At 38.8% G+C, this 13,925-nt stretch overlaps 2 protein-coding genes across 9 annotated transcripts in view; one reads left to right on the top strand and one right to left on the bottom strand.

Moving 5' to 3' along the window:
- Nucleotides 1-11,335, bottom strand: part of nalcn (sodium leak channel, non-selective) — a 69,237-nt gene extending 57,902 nt beyond the window's left edge. Inside the window, exons 1-9 of one of the 7 annotated variants that reach the window (XM_056389231.1) lie at nucleotides 11,224-11,335; nucleotides 7,401-7,608; nucleotides 7,240-7,301; nucleotides 6,355-6,495; nucleotides 5,422-5,604; nucleotides 3,519-3,602; nucleotides 3,255-3,394; nucleotides 3,012-3,140; nucleotides 131-282 (exon numbers count right to left, since the gene is read on the bottom strand). In XM_056389231.1, the coding sequence (XP_056245206.1) occupies nucleotides 131-282; nucleotides 3,012-3,140; nucleotides 3,255-3,394; nucleotides 3,519-3,602; nucleotides 5,422-5,604; nucleotides 6,355-6,495; nucleotides 7,240-7,281 (871 nt within the window). In that variant the 5' untranslated portion in view covers nucleotides 7,282-7,301; nucleotides 7,401-7,608; nucleotides 11,224-11,335. The remainder of the gene's footprint in view (nucleotides 1-130; nucleotides 283-3,011; nucleotides 3,141-3,254; nucleotides 3,395-3,518; nucleotides 3,603-5,421; nucleotides 5,605-6,354; nucleotides 6,496-7,239; nucleotides 7,302-7,400; nucleotides 7,609-11,223) is intronic. The other 6 variants (XM_056389229.1, XM_056389230.1, XM_056389233.1 and 3 more) reach the window with 6 other exon arrangements.
- Nucleotides 11,336-13,561: 2,226 nt separating this feature from the next.
- The window catches only part of itgbl1 (integrin, beta-like 1), a 41,964-nt gene continuing 41,600 nt past the window's right edge, over nucleotides 13,562-13,925 (top strand). Inside the window, exon 1 of one of the 2 annotated variants that reach the window (XR_008829015.1) lies at nucleotides 13,562-13,874. Coding sequence is in view for 1 of the 2 variants with exons in the window: in XM_056389166.1 (XP_056245141.1) it covers nucleotides 13,783-13,874 (92 nt within the window). In the remaining variant the exon portion in view is untranslated. The remainder of the gene's footprint in view (nucleotides 13,875-13,925) is intronic. The other variant, XM_056389166.1, reaches the window with a different exon arrangement.

The raw sequence follows: 13,925 nt of genomic DNA, 5'->3' as shown, positions 1-13,925 counted from the left end.
CTGGTCGCCTCTGCATGAAATGTGCAAATATAAAAACATCATAAATGCACATGCAATACATGTCTGCTATTTCCATACTTTACATGTATGTGTTTGAATGCATTGCTGTGTGTGAATGTATAATTTATACCTAGTTCATTGAAGCCACTATAACCAAGCTCCTGTCGGCTAAGGCCCAGCTCTTCCAGGTCCACGCATTTGAAGCCATAAGGACACTGATAACCTTCTCCATCAGGGGAACAATGGGTGTCTGGGATGGCCAAGCTGTTCCATGTCACATTACTGACCAAAAGAAAAAAACAACATAATTAAATTACATATTTGCAATGGTGCTTGGAATAAATGTCTGAAAAACAAAGAATAATAAAGAATAAGATTACAATAACAGCCAAATGAAGACAAAGCTAGTGAAATATTAAATGTAAAGGTCTGTTCTTTTCAAAATTAGAGCGGTAAAGATTCAAACACATTCAGAGTACAAAGACACGTTGCCCCGCCTCTCTTCTCTTTCGCCTCCCTGCCACAGGTGTTATTCCAGGAGCTGCTTGAGGTCTTTAATGAAAATTAATGCCTTCAAATTGCCTGCCCAGACTTTCATCCAAATTGTTTATTAAGGGGTACAGATCAGAAGGGATAATTTATTGCACTATCACAAAGGGCAATCAGAGGCATAGTGGTGAATCCCAATAAAGCTAATTATACTGTGCTGAATAATATCAATATGTCTTATCAAAGTAATCACTCATCAATCAAAGAGATAAATGAATTCTCAAATGAGAGACCAAATGTCCAGTAATAATGCGATATTAATAAATCAGGTAAGTCAAATGAAATCAAAACGTATTTATGATAAGAAAATATTCATGATTGGTTTTCTGAGTCTGTAATTTGATCAGATCAAAATTAATTTAGAAAACTTTGCAAAACTGTAAGTGTGAGGTCCTGTCAACAGCCTCTGCCCACCTCAACTGCCTCTTATTGACGCTCAGGCCACAGGAGTTTGCACAGTTCAGCACATAATAGAACATGCTAACCCTTTACATTAACTGGTTCAAAATATGTAAGGCTTTTCCATTTAGAATAACCCTCAAACAAACATTTACCTATCACAACAAAGCTTTGAAGAAGTTTCATCCGTATTCAGTTCAGTAGATCAAATTTGTACTGTACAAATCTATGCATGTTATCCAGCTCCATATGAGTTCAACAGTGAGGAGGTCAATTGCAGAAATCCTGGCATCCAGAAGAGAAGGCCCTACTTTGTTCCCAAATTCAAAACCATTTTCATCTAATATCCATATCACAAAAACGTCTCCCCCTGCTATTTTTTTCCCAATTTTCCATCAGATCCCTTGTGTTTGAAAAGCTAGGGAGCTTTGACTTTGTGCCAAGGGCATATGGCAGATAGAGATTAGACACATCAGTCCCTGAGTGACACATTTCTAAAATACCCCAGCAGAAGCATACACATATATATATATATATATATATATATATATATATATATAAACACACACATATACTGTATATATACACACAAGGGTTTTAAGAAAAGGAGCACAACAGCAAACAAATTAGATGTGTCGCTGTCTCGCCACTTTTGTATTGTTGTTACAGAGCTATGAATGAGAGAATGTCCTCCACAATCTTTCCTGCTACTAATGGTCAATATATGCAGTGTCCCTAGGGTGCTTAGGCACACATCAGTAAGGCGAGATGGATGGGGTAGCTGCTGAGCAGGAATGAGCTTAATACGACGGCTGGACAATGCAGGAAATTTTAATTATTATAATTAGTGTAAGCTCTCCCTGCAGCCTGGGGCTTTAATCACGATCGTTGCTTCCCCCATCTTTTGTCTCCACAAGGATTCCTATTCTCTGCATCATATTATCATCATCCTCAACTGAATCATTACATTCAAAAACTCTCACAAATGTGTTTAAATACATAATCTACTTTATCCAGCAACATGTGCACACACTGTAACACGTCTGCAGCCCCACATCTTCCCCAATGCTGCGTCCCTACCTGCCCACAAGTTTCCTGTTTTCCTGTGTCCTCCTGCAAAAACAAGCTGACCACCAATGCTAAACAATGTATTCTAGCTATGAGCTCCTGCCTACGTACCTGCTAAATTAATGTAATAAAAATTATCACCAGACCAAAACAGCTCCTGATCACTGGACATGGAAAGAAGGTTTTGAAGAAATGCTGCTCCACAGAAAAAAGGCCAATTTAATGCATGAGGCTGCATGAGGCGGTCACACCAAACTGATCACAAAAAAAGAGATTCTGTCAGGATCAGTCAGACACCACTCAGCAGGTGACAGTTACTGACTGATCAGGCTGACCCATCATTGATTTGCTAAATGTACAACCATGCCACTGTGCAGGGGAAGGGAGGGCACCTCTCCTTAACATCTGATCTACAAGCAGCACAGTATGCAACGTTAGTTTGATATAAGATGTTCACCATCAAGTCTCAAAAAGTGCAAAGAAATGGAGATGGAAGAGCCCAAAAGTATATATATATACTATACTCAAATATAAATTTTAAGTCTAACTGCCCAGCACAATTCTGAGGGATCACACCATCATCTTTTTTAAAATTTCACATTTTGAAATGTAACCCCTCTGCAGCGCTTCACACCAGCAGACTGTAACACAAGCTTTTGCACCTCTGCTAACCAATTTCCTGAAGCCACAAGTAACTTGTGAACTGCAGGGAAAAAAAATTAATCAGCAGTGGTGAGTGAGTCTTTGTCTGTTTGCAGTAAGCCTGTATTGCTTGGAGCTCAGCTTTGCTGCTTTCCATTCAGTGAAGAGTCTACTATACAATGTAAGTGTCTTCTATTTTCTTAAAACAACTTCATGCTAACAATTATTGCTTAAGTAAATGTACAAAGCATCACTCCCTTTTATAAGTGGGAAAAATAAGGATGACAGTTTGGGGGGAAAAAAATTGCATTGCATCCAATATTATACTTAAATACTGAAAAAAGACTTTTTACTCTTTCTCTGTATCGTTAGTAACACAGTGATGGTTGAATGTTCCAAACATTTGAACACCCAGAATTCCATAGAGCAGCAGAAAAAACAGCAGGAAGATAGATACACTCCAGATCTGTTCCCCAGATCGCCTGCAAAGCAGAAAAGTGACAAAAAGACTTATGTCAGTGCCAGATTTATCATTGTACAACTATCTATACAAAGTAAGGAGAAGAGAAAGAGAAATGTTGATGACAGTGTTGTACTTCAGAATGTTGGTGATGCGGGAGCGAGGCAGCTCGAAGCGGAAGTAGATCCTGAAGGCCCGGATCATGATGAGTGCTCGAGGGATTCTCAACATTCCCCATGGAGACATCTGATCCACAAGCTCTGCTATTTCAAACACCTAAAACAAAGAGGAATTGATTGACAAGAAGGAAAAACTAAATATAATGCATTGTTTTATATCAATAAAGAAAATAGCAATAAATAGAAACAATGTAATAGTAATGGTAAATGTTGCGGTATACCTGCAGTACCAGCGACACCCAGATGAAAAACACCATGAATCCATCAAACATACACCAGCGATCTTTCACATAGGAATTATCCCCCTGTGGGGAGCAACAGAAAACGGTGAGAGAAAAACTGGTCAAAAAAAGAGAGAAGACTTGGAACAGCAGGAAATACGAATGACTCAATGAACTGAATATGAGCATCATCATAATCCAAGGCCATATTGTTCAAGAAAGCTGATGAATTCCAACAACTACAAAACATCCTGACGTTTTAAGTTTTTCATAATACTCGTCTTTACAGTGCAGAAAATTACCCATATTAAGTGCTAACCATCACCTTCTGAGAGTCTGACAGAGAAAGCTTTTACTATGATAAAAAGCCTTTGTGTGAAAAAAGTAATCACCTACCAATATTCAAGAAAAACAGAATTCAAAATTGCTGTGCCCATTTGACAGACTGACCGCAATACTCGAACAGCCATGTTTTCAATATGATAAGACAAAAAATTAATAAGCCCCTGAAGTGTGAACAAACTGAAATGTCACAAGGGCAGCAAAAACGGGCATACTTAATTACCACTTAGAGAGAGAGCTCTTAGGAGGTCAGTCTTCCACAGGAAGCAAAGCTGCAAATAGGAGGGTGTGTTCTGAAACACTCTCCAGATAAGGACTATGTTTGATTACACACTGACAAGAACAAAGGCATGCAATTACTTTACCACGCTGTGTGAAGCATTTGTTTTGCGCAGGCACTTTAAACAACTAGCTACAAAATACAACTTCCGAGTGTCAATCTAACAGTTATAGACATGATGAATACATCCACTCTGGCATACTTTAAAATACAAACTTAGAAACCTAGAAATTCAAATGTCACATTTGTGTGCGTCATGTAGAGGAGCTGAATTTTACCTGACATTCACAGAAAAGCTACAGGCAAATACCTCTCCATTTCACAGACAAAGATGGGGTTTTTATCTGCGTTGTAGACCTAGATATACTAGATAAACAATACATTGAGAGAAGGATGATCAAATGTTCCAGTTTTGTTTTGTTTTTTCCTTGTGACTGGTGATTCTAAATATGTGTCCCCTTGTGCCTCCCTGCTTGTTATCCTTGATTTGCCAATTAAGCTGTCCACACTTTTTATGGCAGTAATTATGGGCCTTTAATCTGCCAGCTGTCTGTTCCTGGATGCTTCTACAGAACATTATCTGTCCACCTCACATTTGAATTGTGTTGATTCATCTGAATTTACAGCTGAATACAACCAGTAAGGTGGTTACATGTGGTTAATATGGCCTCTACTATTTCAGTGATCGTTAGGGCTTCCCTTCAACCACTTGCTGAGCAGTCTATCCTTGTAGTTTGCTTATATCAGTAATGGAGGGTTTCCCTCCACTGTCTTCTGTCAATATGCCCATAAGCTTTAATGTTGTTATATGAATTAGTTTATTGTGAAAGCCATGCCAATGCCTCATCCCATTCTGGGATTGAAAAGTTAGGCTTAACAGTCCTTGTGTAAAGTCTCATCCAAATTCACTCCCAACTTGGAAAAACCCTGCTAAGAGACACAAAACAACATGCACAAAATAAAATATGTAATTTTCCCATCAGACAAAAACAAAGCAAAACAGCTGAAACCATTTACTTGCTGAAATTCATGAAATGTCTTTGAAGCATGCCTTCTGTAACAGCAGCTCCTGAGCCACAATGAAACAGCATTTTCATTCCTTTGTTTGAGTTTCTGTTGCAAGTTTTCTTCAGTATTTTATTGTTAAATATTTCAGTAATCTGTCATGGAAAGTTTGCAAACAATGTGAATCAGTATTTTTTTTTTTTGTATCTTGATTTTTGTAACCTGCTTCATGTGACAATTTGTTAAAAACTTCTTCAGAATTCTGTCAGGAGGTACCTTGATGATTCCTCTGATGTGCATCTTGGCAATCATCTCAGCAGTGTAGAGAAACATGAGCAGTGTGTCCAGCGTAAACGTCACATACTGCAGAGGAGGGTAATGCTCAAATGTCTTGGGGGTGTTCATGCACACAGAGATGACACTGATGATGGCACAGGCCCGCAGCAGAGTGTGCACCCACTGTAGGAGGATGGCAAAAGAAGAAAGAACAACAAATTGTGCTTTAAAAGGTCCCATAGTTTACACTTCTTCTGTGTTTTATTTGACGTGTTGATCAATAAGAAGATATGATTGTGGTTTTAAGCACAAAACCTAACACCAATGTAGTTTTACATCTCCTCTGTCAGCCTTCTCTCTGGAGCTCTCTAGAGCAATCAGAAAAGAGGCTCTGAGCCTCTCTTCTGATTGGCTGACTGTTTTCTGAATGATCAAATAAAAATATAGCACATTTCAGGTAAACACTCAGAGAAACCAAATCCTGTAAGGTTGTACAGTGGTTCCGGGCGGGCTGGGCTTGGGAAATGGATGAGAGTGGTGACTGCTTTGTTGTGACATCGCAAAGTTACAGAAGTGTTGACGGCTTGTTTTAATGCTCAGCTTCTGAATACAGGCTGCGTGCATTTCTCTGTGGACTGAGCACTTTGATACTTTCACATAATTAATATAGCACCTAAACCAGCTTTATAATAAAAAAAGACATGGAAATCTCATTTTATACATTATGGGACCTTTAATATTTTGTTATATTCTTTTCTGTCCAACTTTTTGGATAATCTTGCCCTATCTTTAAAACAAAATTCAAGGGAAATCCATAAGGAAATGTCCCTTAAAAATATTTAAAATATCTGGCATGAATGGAACAGAGATGACAGCACAGGATTTAAGTGTGGTAAGCTAACTCAGACGCACATTTTCAGGAAATACACTCACTGGTTTGTTGATCCAGAAGATGTCAGCACTGTCTGCAAGGGTCTCATCCGGCCCAAAGTCAGTCATGGGCTGGGCCTCAACCCGTGAGCTCTGTTTCCTCTTCAGCATGCTGGGGCTGGCCGTGCTATACAGAGAGTGGATCTAACAGAGAGAGGGAGTTGGACAACACAGTGACCAAAGCTAAATGAGGTACAGGGGAACACTCTGGCTGCATCCAAGTCTGGGCAGTGGCAGTACCACTTTCTGTCCAATCATGTGGATTATCAACTAAATAAATAAATTTAATATATACTTTTGCAGCTCAGAGGCAAAGCGGTTAACTTGCCATACATGGCCACATTAACAGTAAGTAACAGTGCACTTCTTGAAAAATTAATAACTGTACAAAGATTAGGTTAAACAATATGTAAATATTGTATTAAATGAGCTGTGTATCAATAGTGGCTTCTGGATGTAATTACATGTAGCATTAAGCTTTAGTAAACCGTTAAGTGTATTCAGCAAAGTAAACTACCCTGACTTGAATTGCCAGAACAGAGGTGTGTCCTTTAAAATTAAACAGGTGTTGCATTATTGAATGGCCACCGTGATACACAACGTAGCACACATGGAACACAGGACAAGTGTATTCACATTGGAACAGCTCCAGTGACTTACCATTCGAAAAGATCAAACATGATCTTCATCGTATTGAACACCAAGGCGCCAGTAGATTAAGCTGTGTAACCTACTGTACAGTTTGAGTTGGTGTTAACCTGCAAATGTCCCTGTTTGTGTGTGTGTTCGTGTGCATGTGTGTATGCAGAAAAAGAAAACTGTACAGGCCGTTTCAACTTAAGAACACAAGAAGAAATGACACTCTGAATGGAGACAAAGCGCACATACCAAAGGGAAAAGTAAAGCTGAAATTGCTCCAGCACTGCACATAACATGCGATCAGGCATACCCTGTAAATAACACACAACAGTTAGTCAACATTATGGCTTATATGGTGTACATTACACTACCCACATCTACAGTACGCTCATAGAGACAGGAATGCCCACCACGTCTGACATCAAGGCATATATGCGACACACTCTGTGAGTGACTGAGGTGTTGTGGAAGAAGAAGATGGGGTGGAGCAGGGCCAGGGGACTCACTGTGAGGCTCCTCATTGGTGCGTTCATCCCCAGGTCACAGAGGGGTGGAGAGACCAACCAGAGAGAGAGACTAGAGATGCAAAAAGGAGAATGTCCTAAAGGCCTGGAGGTCCTGCGGCAGCAGTCAGTGAATGGTAGCAGTCATAAGAGCAGTAAAGAGGGGTGAGAGAACATATTCACAAGTGCTGCGAGGTGCAGCTGCAGAACATATCTATGCAATTCACTTGGCCCACCCAACTTACATTAAAAACATATTTTCTCTCTTACCTCCAGTGGTATGTAGCCATGCAGATAGTTCAACTTATATTTTGTCCAGGTTTTAAGAAAGGTTGGTGAGGTCCCTGATGCCACCCAAATGCAGTGACATTTCAAAAACATTAAATTCGAAAGATAAAATCGCTTTTACCCTTGATAATCAATATATCACACTGCCAGAGACTAGTTGTAAATGTTATATTTTACCTTTAGCATCAAAGAGATGTGTCTGTTAAAAGAAACAATTAAGTGTCATTTTTCAAAGCTGTGAGCATCACAAGCTAATTTCCATTCACCTTCATTTAACTGTGATAGAGGCAAAGATGTGAGAGACAGATACCTCATCATTTACTTTTACATTTATATTTACTCACTTGGCAGACGCTTTTATCCAAAGCGACTTCTGAGGGTCATCACTAAAGCTTCAGTGCAGTCGGAGACCTTGGCATAAGTACTAAGTACTACATCTATTTAATAAGTGCAAGGAGAAGATACATCTAAAACTATCTGCATGGCTACATAGGTATGTAAGAAACTGTGTGTTTTGTAATTTAGGAAAACATAACCTTCAAGAAAAATAGCATTGAAATATAGTTCAATATTACGAGATAGTGAGGGTGTATCACTGGAAGAATGAAACTACAAAACTTTAAATAACCAATTCAATTTATAGAAGTCTAAGCTCATTTCAGTGTCATCAACACAAACGCAAACACAAACAATCTGGAAAAAAAAGGTTTGAGATTTAATTTTATGTGCTGCCGTCAATGAAATGTGTAATATCACAAAGTGAAAGTCCTTGTCTTTACATTTTTCTTTTTTTTTTTTATAAAACTAGTGAACAATGAGAAAATGAACAGGTAGCTGTTGTCTCAATCAATATGTTAAACAGAATACCTGAATTGAATAAATTAAATTAAATATTAACCTTGACTGTTCTGAATTGACTGAAATTTAACAAATTTAAAGTGACCTCTAGCCAAAACCTTAATGATAAAAATGTTTGTACAACTTAAACTTACTTTAAAAGTAAAAAGAGACTAAAACCTCTTACTTAGGATGACAATGCAGATAGAACAAAGTAACTGTATCACCCTTGTTTCTTTTTATGGTTTTGCCAAGAAAAGAAACTGTCCATCCTATAAACCCCATGTAGTTAGAAGCAATTTCCCAGTGTAATTGCTACACTTAACATATGCAGATGGAGACATGAGGAAGAGTGAAAACAAAATTACAGGGTCTAAGTGCTATTATGTGGGAGTATAGGTGGCAAAGACTGCAATTACTTTCCCATTTGGAGAAAGGACATGTTCCTCACGGGCAGGATGCGATCACTGGGCAGATTAATTGTAACTGTGAGTATTTGTTGGAGGATGCTAACTTTCTTAGCTGAAGTTTTCTTCTTAAGAGTACTGTGACAGTATCATCTTAATTACAACAGACAAGAGAAAGTTTGGTAGATGTGGGCAGCACATTTGTACAGTTATTTAATTCTCCACCATAGCCTAGAGTGAGACTTAGGTATTCATAACTGGCCTAAAATAGGTTGACTTTGCCAAAGTTTATGAAAAGACATTTCAAAGTAAATATACACTCAACATAGGTACACAGTGACCACATTAACATTAACCACTCTTTTCATTTCTACTGATTTCATATAAAGCTCCATTAATCTATATTTTTACATGAACAATGAATGTGTGATGTGAAAGGTACCATTTGAACACACACCACAAGAGCACACCAATTTGTCATCCTACTCCAGCAGTTCTACAGAGCATTTTAGTGTATAGTTAGTGCGTTGTTTTGGTTTTACGGTACACGAATCCAGCAGCAGCAGGCAGACAGTTTAGCAGCATTTAGCAGATAAGGGACCAGATAGCCAGATATTTCCTTCAGGGCATGGTGGAGGCCAAGACAGAGCTTAAATGAGAGTGAATACTCATGGTTGCTATAGGCATGACTTCAAATGATTGCTTGATGTGTAACTATATAGGGTGATAATATACATGTCAATGCTTTATAGAACAAATTTGCCATCTCTGGCATTTGGTGCTGGGCAGGTAGCACACAGTGGTTTATCAGAGCTTTTCCACTGAGAGTAGCCACCCGCTGCATCTGAAAATGACCATGATGAAAGCAGTGAGAATGAACCAACACAGTAGTGTGTAGTCGTGGGTTGTAAAACCAAAATAAATGCTACAGGTTTAATGAAGTCAGGTGATCTCAAACCGAACCAGTTGAGGCCGACGGCCGCCCACCCGTTTCTGTTGAAGGTTTCTTCCTGTAAAAAGGGAGTTTTTCCTCCCCCCTGTCGCCAAGTGCTTGCTCTTTGTGGGAACTGTTTAGTTTCTCTCTATAACAAAGTGAGGTCTTGACTTTATCCTCTAAAGAGCTTTAAGATAAGGTATATTATGATTTGGCACTACACAAATAAAATTGAATTGAACTGAATTGATAATTCTCTGTGAAATTTTTACTATGACCTTTCACATTACACAGTCATTCAACCAATTGTTAATATAGAAATATTGAATGGAGCAGCTCTAAAAAAGCAGACATTTCTGGGTCTAACTTATCCAGACATTATATAGATGTACAGTAAATAGATATTTAAGTATTAGGATAAACGTTGTGATTTTGATCATGTCAATATCATCCACCCCTGACTTTTTACTGTATAAGAAGGTTGTCAGAGCCACAATATATTTAATTTACTTACTGTCATTAACAACCTACATTTTTAATTCACGTTTTTTTTAATGAATGTCTAACAACATTCAAAACATTGTCAGCTGCAGTGTTGTACGTGCATTTCAGAAAGATTTTCAGATTGAAAACACTTCACAAGGTGATATTGACATTACCTTAACAAAAATCAATCAAATCAATATTGGTAATTTTGTGAGAACCAATATCTGGAGCAGTTAGGGTATTTAAAGGCCCCACTATGACTGACCCACTGTGGCCTCACAGGCTTCAATGGACAAAAGTGAAATCCTAAAACCATGTTGGGAAACTGATCAGCCTCGTTAACAACATATGACAAGATGAACACAACTGGATGTCAATCAAGGAATGTAGGCCTTTATCCTTAAACGTGAATGAATGACACCGACTGAGCCAAGGTTACTATGGAAACGGATGAGAGCTAAGGTGCTACATTGGGCCAAAACAAGCTAAACACAGGAAGTAAACAACAAATGTGGGCAAGCATAGGTCCTTAAAGAAGCTAAAATGTTACGTGACAACCTGGCCACGTGATTCTGTAGCAAATACACGACAATATTTTTATCAAGGCCTACTCCGGAGGATGAGAATCTCTCCACTTCCTGGAGAACCAACATGCTAGCTGCCCAGCAGCACCAAGCGTCGGTGACGCTCGCATCCTCAAAGCACAACACCTGGATGTCCAGTTACATACACGGCGAGTGTTTAGGCTGAAAATAAGAAAACATACTGAATCACTTACGAGAGGAGGATTTCCCTTATCCGCCGTGTCGCGTCCTGTCCATGACATCAGCTGTTTTCCGGGTGTGTTAGGCTCGTGTGGGAGAGTGCGGGAGCGCGCAGGTTGAAATCACATCCACAGCACCAGTGCTTGCAGCGGAGGCGCGCAGCCGTCTCCATGGTAACAGATCAAGGTCCCCAAGTTGCTGCATCACAACAGTCTCCTAAATACATTTATTTGTCTTGATCGTTCTCAGTTGGTTTAGTATTGTGATGATACATTTTGGCAGACTACCACCTCTGTTATAACCGAAATCTAACAAAGAATTCACAGGGAAAAAAAACAAACATTTAACCTTTTTTATTTTTCTAAAATTGCTATACTTCTGTAGCCTATCATTAATCACTACAGAATGTTAATCTGTAAATGTTTTTATTCCTTTCTTTAATTGTTGATGCTATTGTTTTAGTTTCCTGAAAACAAAAACAAGTGAAACAATCTTTTTATGAATGCATATAGCTGAAGTCTCCATAAATTATTGATCTGAGTACAGCGCTGTCAGTTCAGCTCAGGGCAGTGAAGAGTCTCTTGAGATAAAAGGTGCAACTTCCACCTCAGCCTGCTGCTTTGTGTTGTTGTCATAGGCTTTGGCCTGGACCTGTAACAGGTAATTTAAATGCTGCCAGAGTACAAAATGTGCAGATAGTTGTCTGCATATACTTATATGTCACATCCTGACATTAACCTTTTTTATGCTGAATGGCTTAAAAACATGAAATCAATTCTGGGTGGAAATGATTCAAACCTCAGTTCTGGCTGTCAAGAAATGGCAAAATCATATACATGCATATATTTAAAAATTATATTTATATTTATATTTTAATGTTGTTGGAAGAGTCAATTTGTATATATTAGTATATACGTTTTATGAAACTGATATTTAAAGAAAACACTATTTAATGACCAATAGTTTGAAAAGAAACATTGCTAGTTGACTGATATTATGTGCCCCGGTCAATTACAATGATTCAACACTGAAGAATGTATTACAAATGGTCTTCTTTTATTCATTTCAGTAAAATTGTTGATAATGTCCCATACCAGTAGGTGATGGTATAGTGTGCAAAAATCACCCCAGTAGGCCTAATTGAAGTGATAGCTAATACCTAATCTTAATGTGAAAAGTGTAAGAAATCTGATACCCAACTTTTTCAGTGTTTACTATGTGAACAGGTGAATGAAGTTTGAGATTTCCTGATACCACCTTACTGGTGTAATTTATTTAAAATACATGAATGTCCTCAGCACATAGGGAGGAGTCTGGGGTGGTGGAGGACATGCAGGTACCAGCACAGTAATAAAAAGCATGAATGAATCAGGCAGTGTCAGTCAATTAATACGCCTTTCTCTCAGCAGACATTTTGACATTTCAGAGGAGGTGGATCTAATACCACTAACAAAGCCCAGTGAGCCATCATGCAGAACACCAGGTCCTCTGAACTGGCAAAACTTGACAGGATACAGCCATTGTTAATGTTAATCACACCTGTGCTTTTGTGCCACAATGTCAAAATGTCTACTGTGAAAAGGCTCTGAACAACCACAGCTTCAGTGCTCTGCCTCAAACAATGCTTAGCTCATTGTTTATGGGCAGCAAATCAAAGGTATTTTGCATGTTAATCCAATGACTCCACAGTTATATGAAAAACCAACTTGGTCCAAACATTGAGCCATATTGGGTTGTAATGCATTGGTTGTCATTCAATGGCAGGAAGTCTCTTGGGATTCACAAGAATTACATTTATGCATTCAAATTCCAGAGTATTAATCATAATTCTTGCAATATTGTTTTGAGCATGCTTGATCCTCCTTTGTATGTTGATGTTACATATAGGCCCTTTTCACAGCCCACACTTTGACTTGTCATCGCAGGGAAAGCACATCTGTTCCTAATAATACTAACAGTTGCTCTTTTCCATTCAAGTGTCCCAGTAAGCTCTGACAATGACAGAGTGACGGAGAGCCATGATGTGCAATAGCATAGGATCCTGAATTCAGAGCAGCTAAATGAGATTTAGCCATCATATTCACACCTGTGCTTTTCCTATTATGACAATTATGTCAAGCTGTCTTCTGAGGAAAAGGCCTATTAGCAGAAAGGATTGATTTTGGCTCTCATTTTTTATTAACAGCATCAAAAGGAAATATAGAAACAAAACTACAGCACCACAGAGAAATCATCTGGAAAACGGAGGTGGAAAAAGTGAAAGAAAAAAAAAACAGTCTGCTTCTAATTACATCTCAAACTAGTGACTTAACTTTTCATTTTGGCAGTTTTCCCCACTCCAGCTCCTGCCCAGGACTGTGTCTGAGAGTCAAGACTAATCAAAGGCACTTGTATGGAGAGGACTGTTGGCCTCTGAAGGGATTGAGCCAGTTCAGGCCAGCCTGCTGCTCTTTCTCTCCTTCTCTCTTTTTCTTCTCCCTCTCACTCTCTCTTCCTGTCCTGTCTGTTTAAGGAGAGCAAGACTGGGAAATTCCTTCAAGCTACTTTACTTCAGGTTTCTGTGGGATTTAAACATGCACACTGAGGTTTTGGTACAGTCCATGTTAGTGCCGTTGTTTCTGATTCTGCTCTCTGCCGTGGAGGACACTTTGTTACAATCGGTGAGGTGAGTTTCCACACAGCCCTTGTTGTTTCTTGTTTATTTTGGGGTAGTCTG

Source organism: Seriola aureovittata, chromosome 11 (genome assembly GCF_021018895.1).
Source record: "Seriola aureovittata isolate HTS-2021-v1 ecotype China chromosome 11, ASM2101889v1, whole genome shotgun sequence".
In the NCBI taxonomy this organism is placed as follows: domain Eukaryota; kingdom Metazoa; phylum Chordata; class Actinopteri; order Carangiformes; family Carangidae; genus Seriola; species Seriola aureovittata.
The sequence above is the reverse complement of the archived record's forward strand: the minus strand, read 5'-3'. Positions and strand labels throughout refer to the sequence as shown.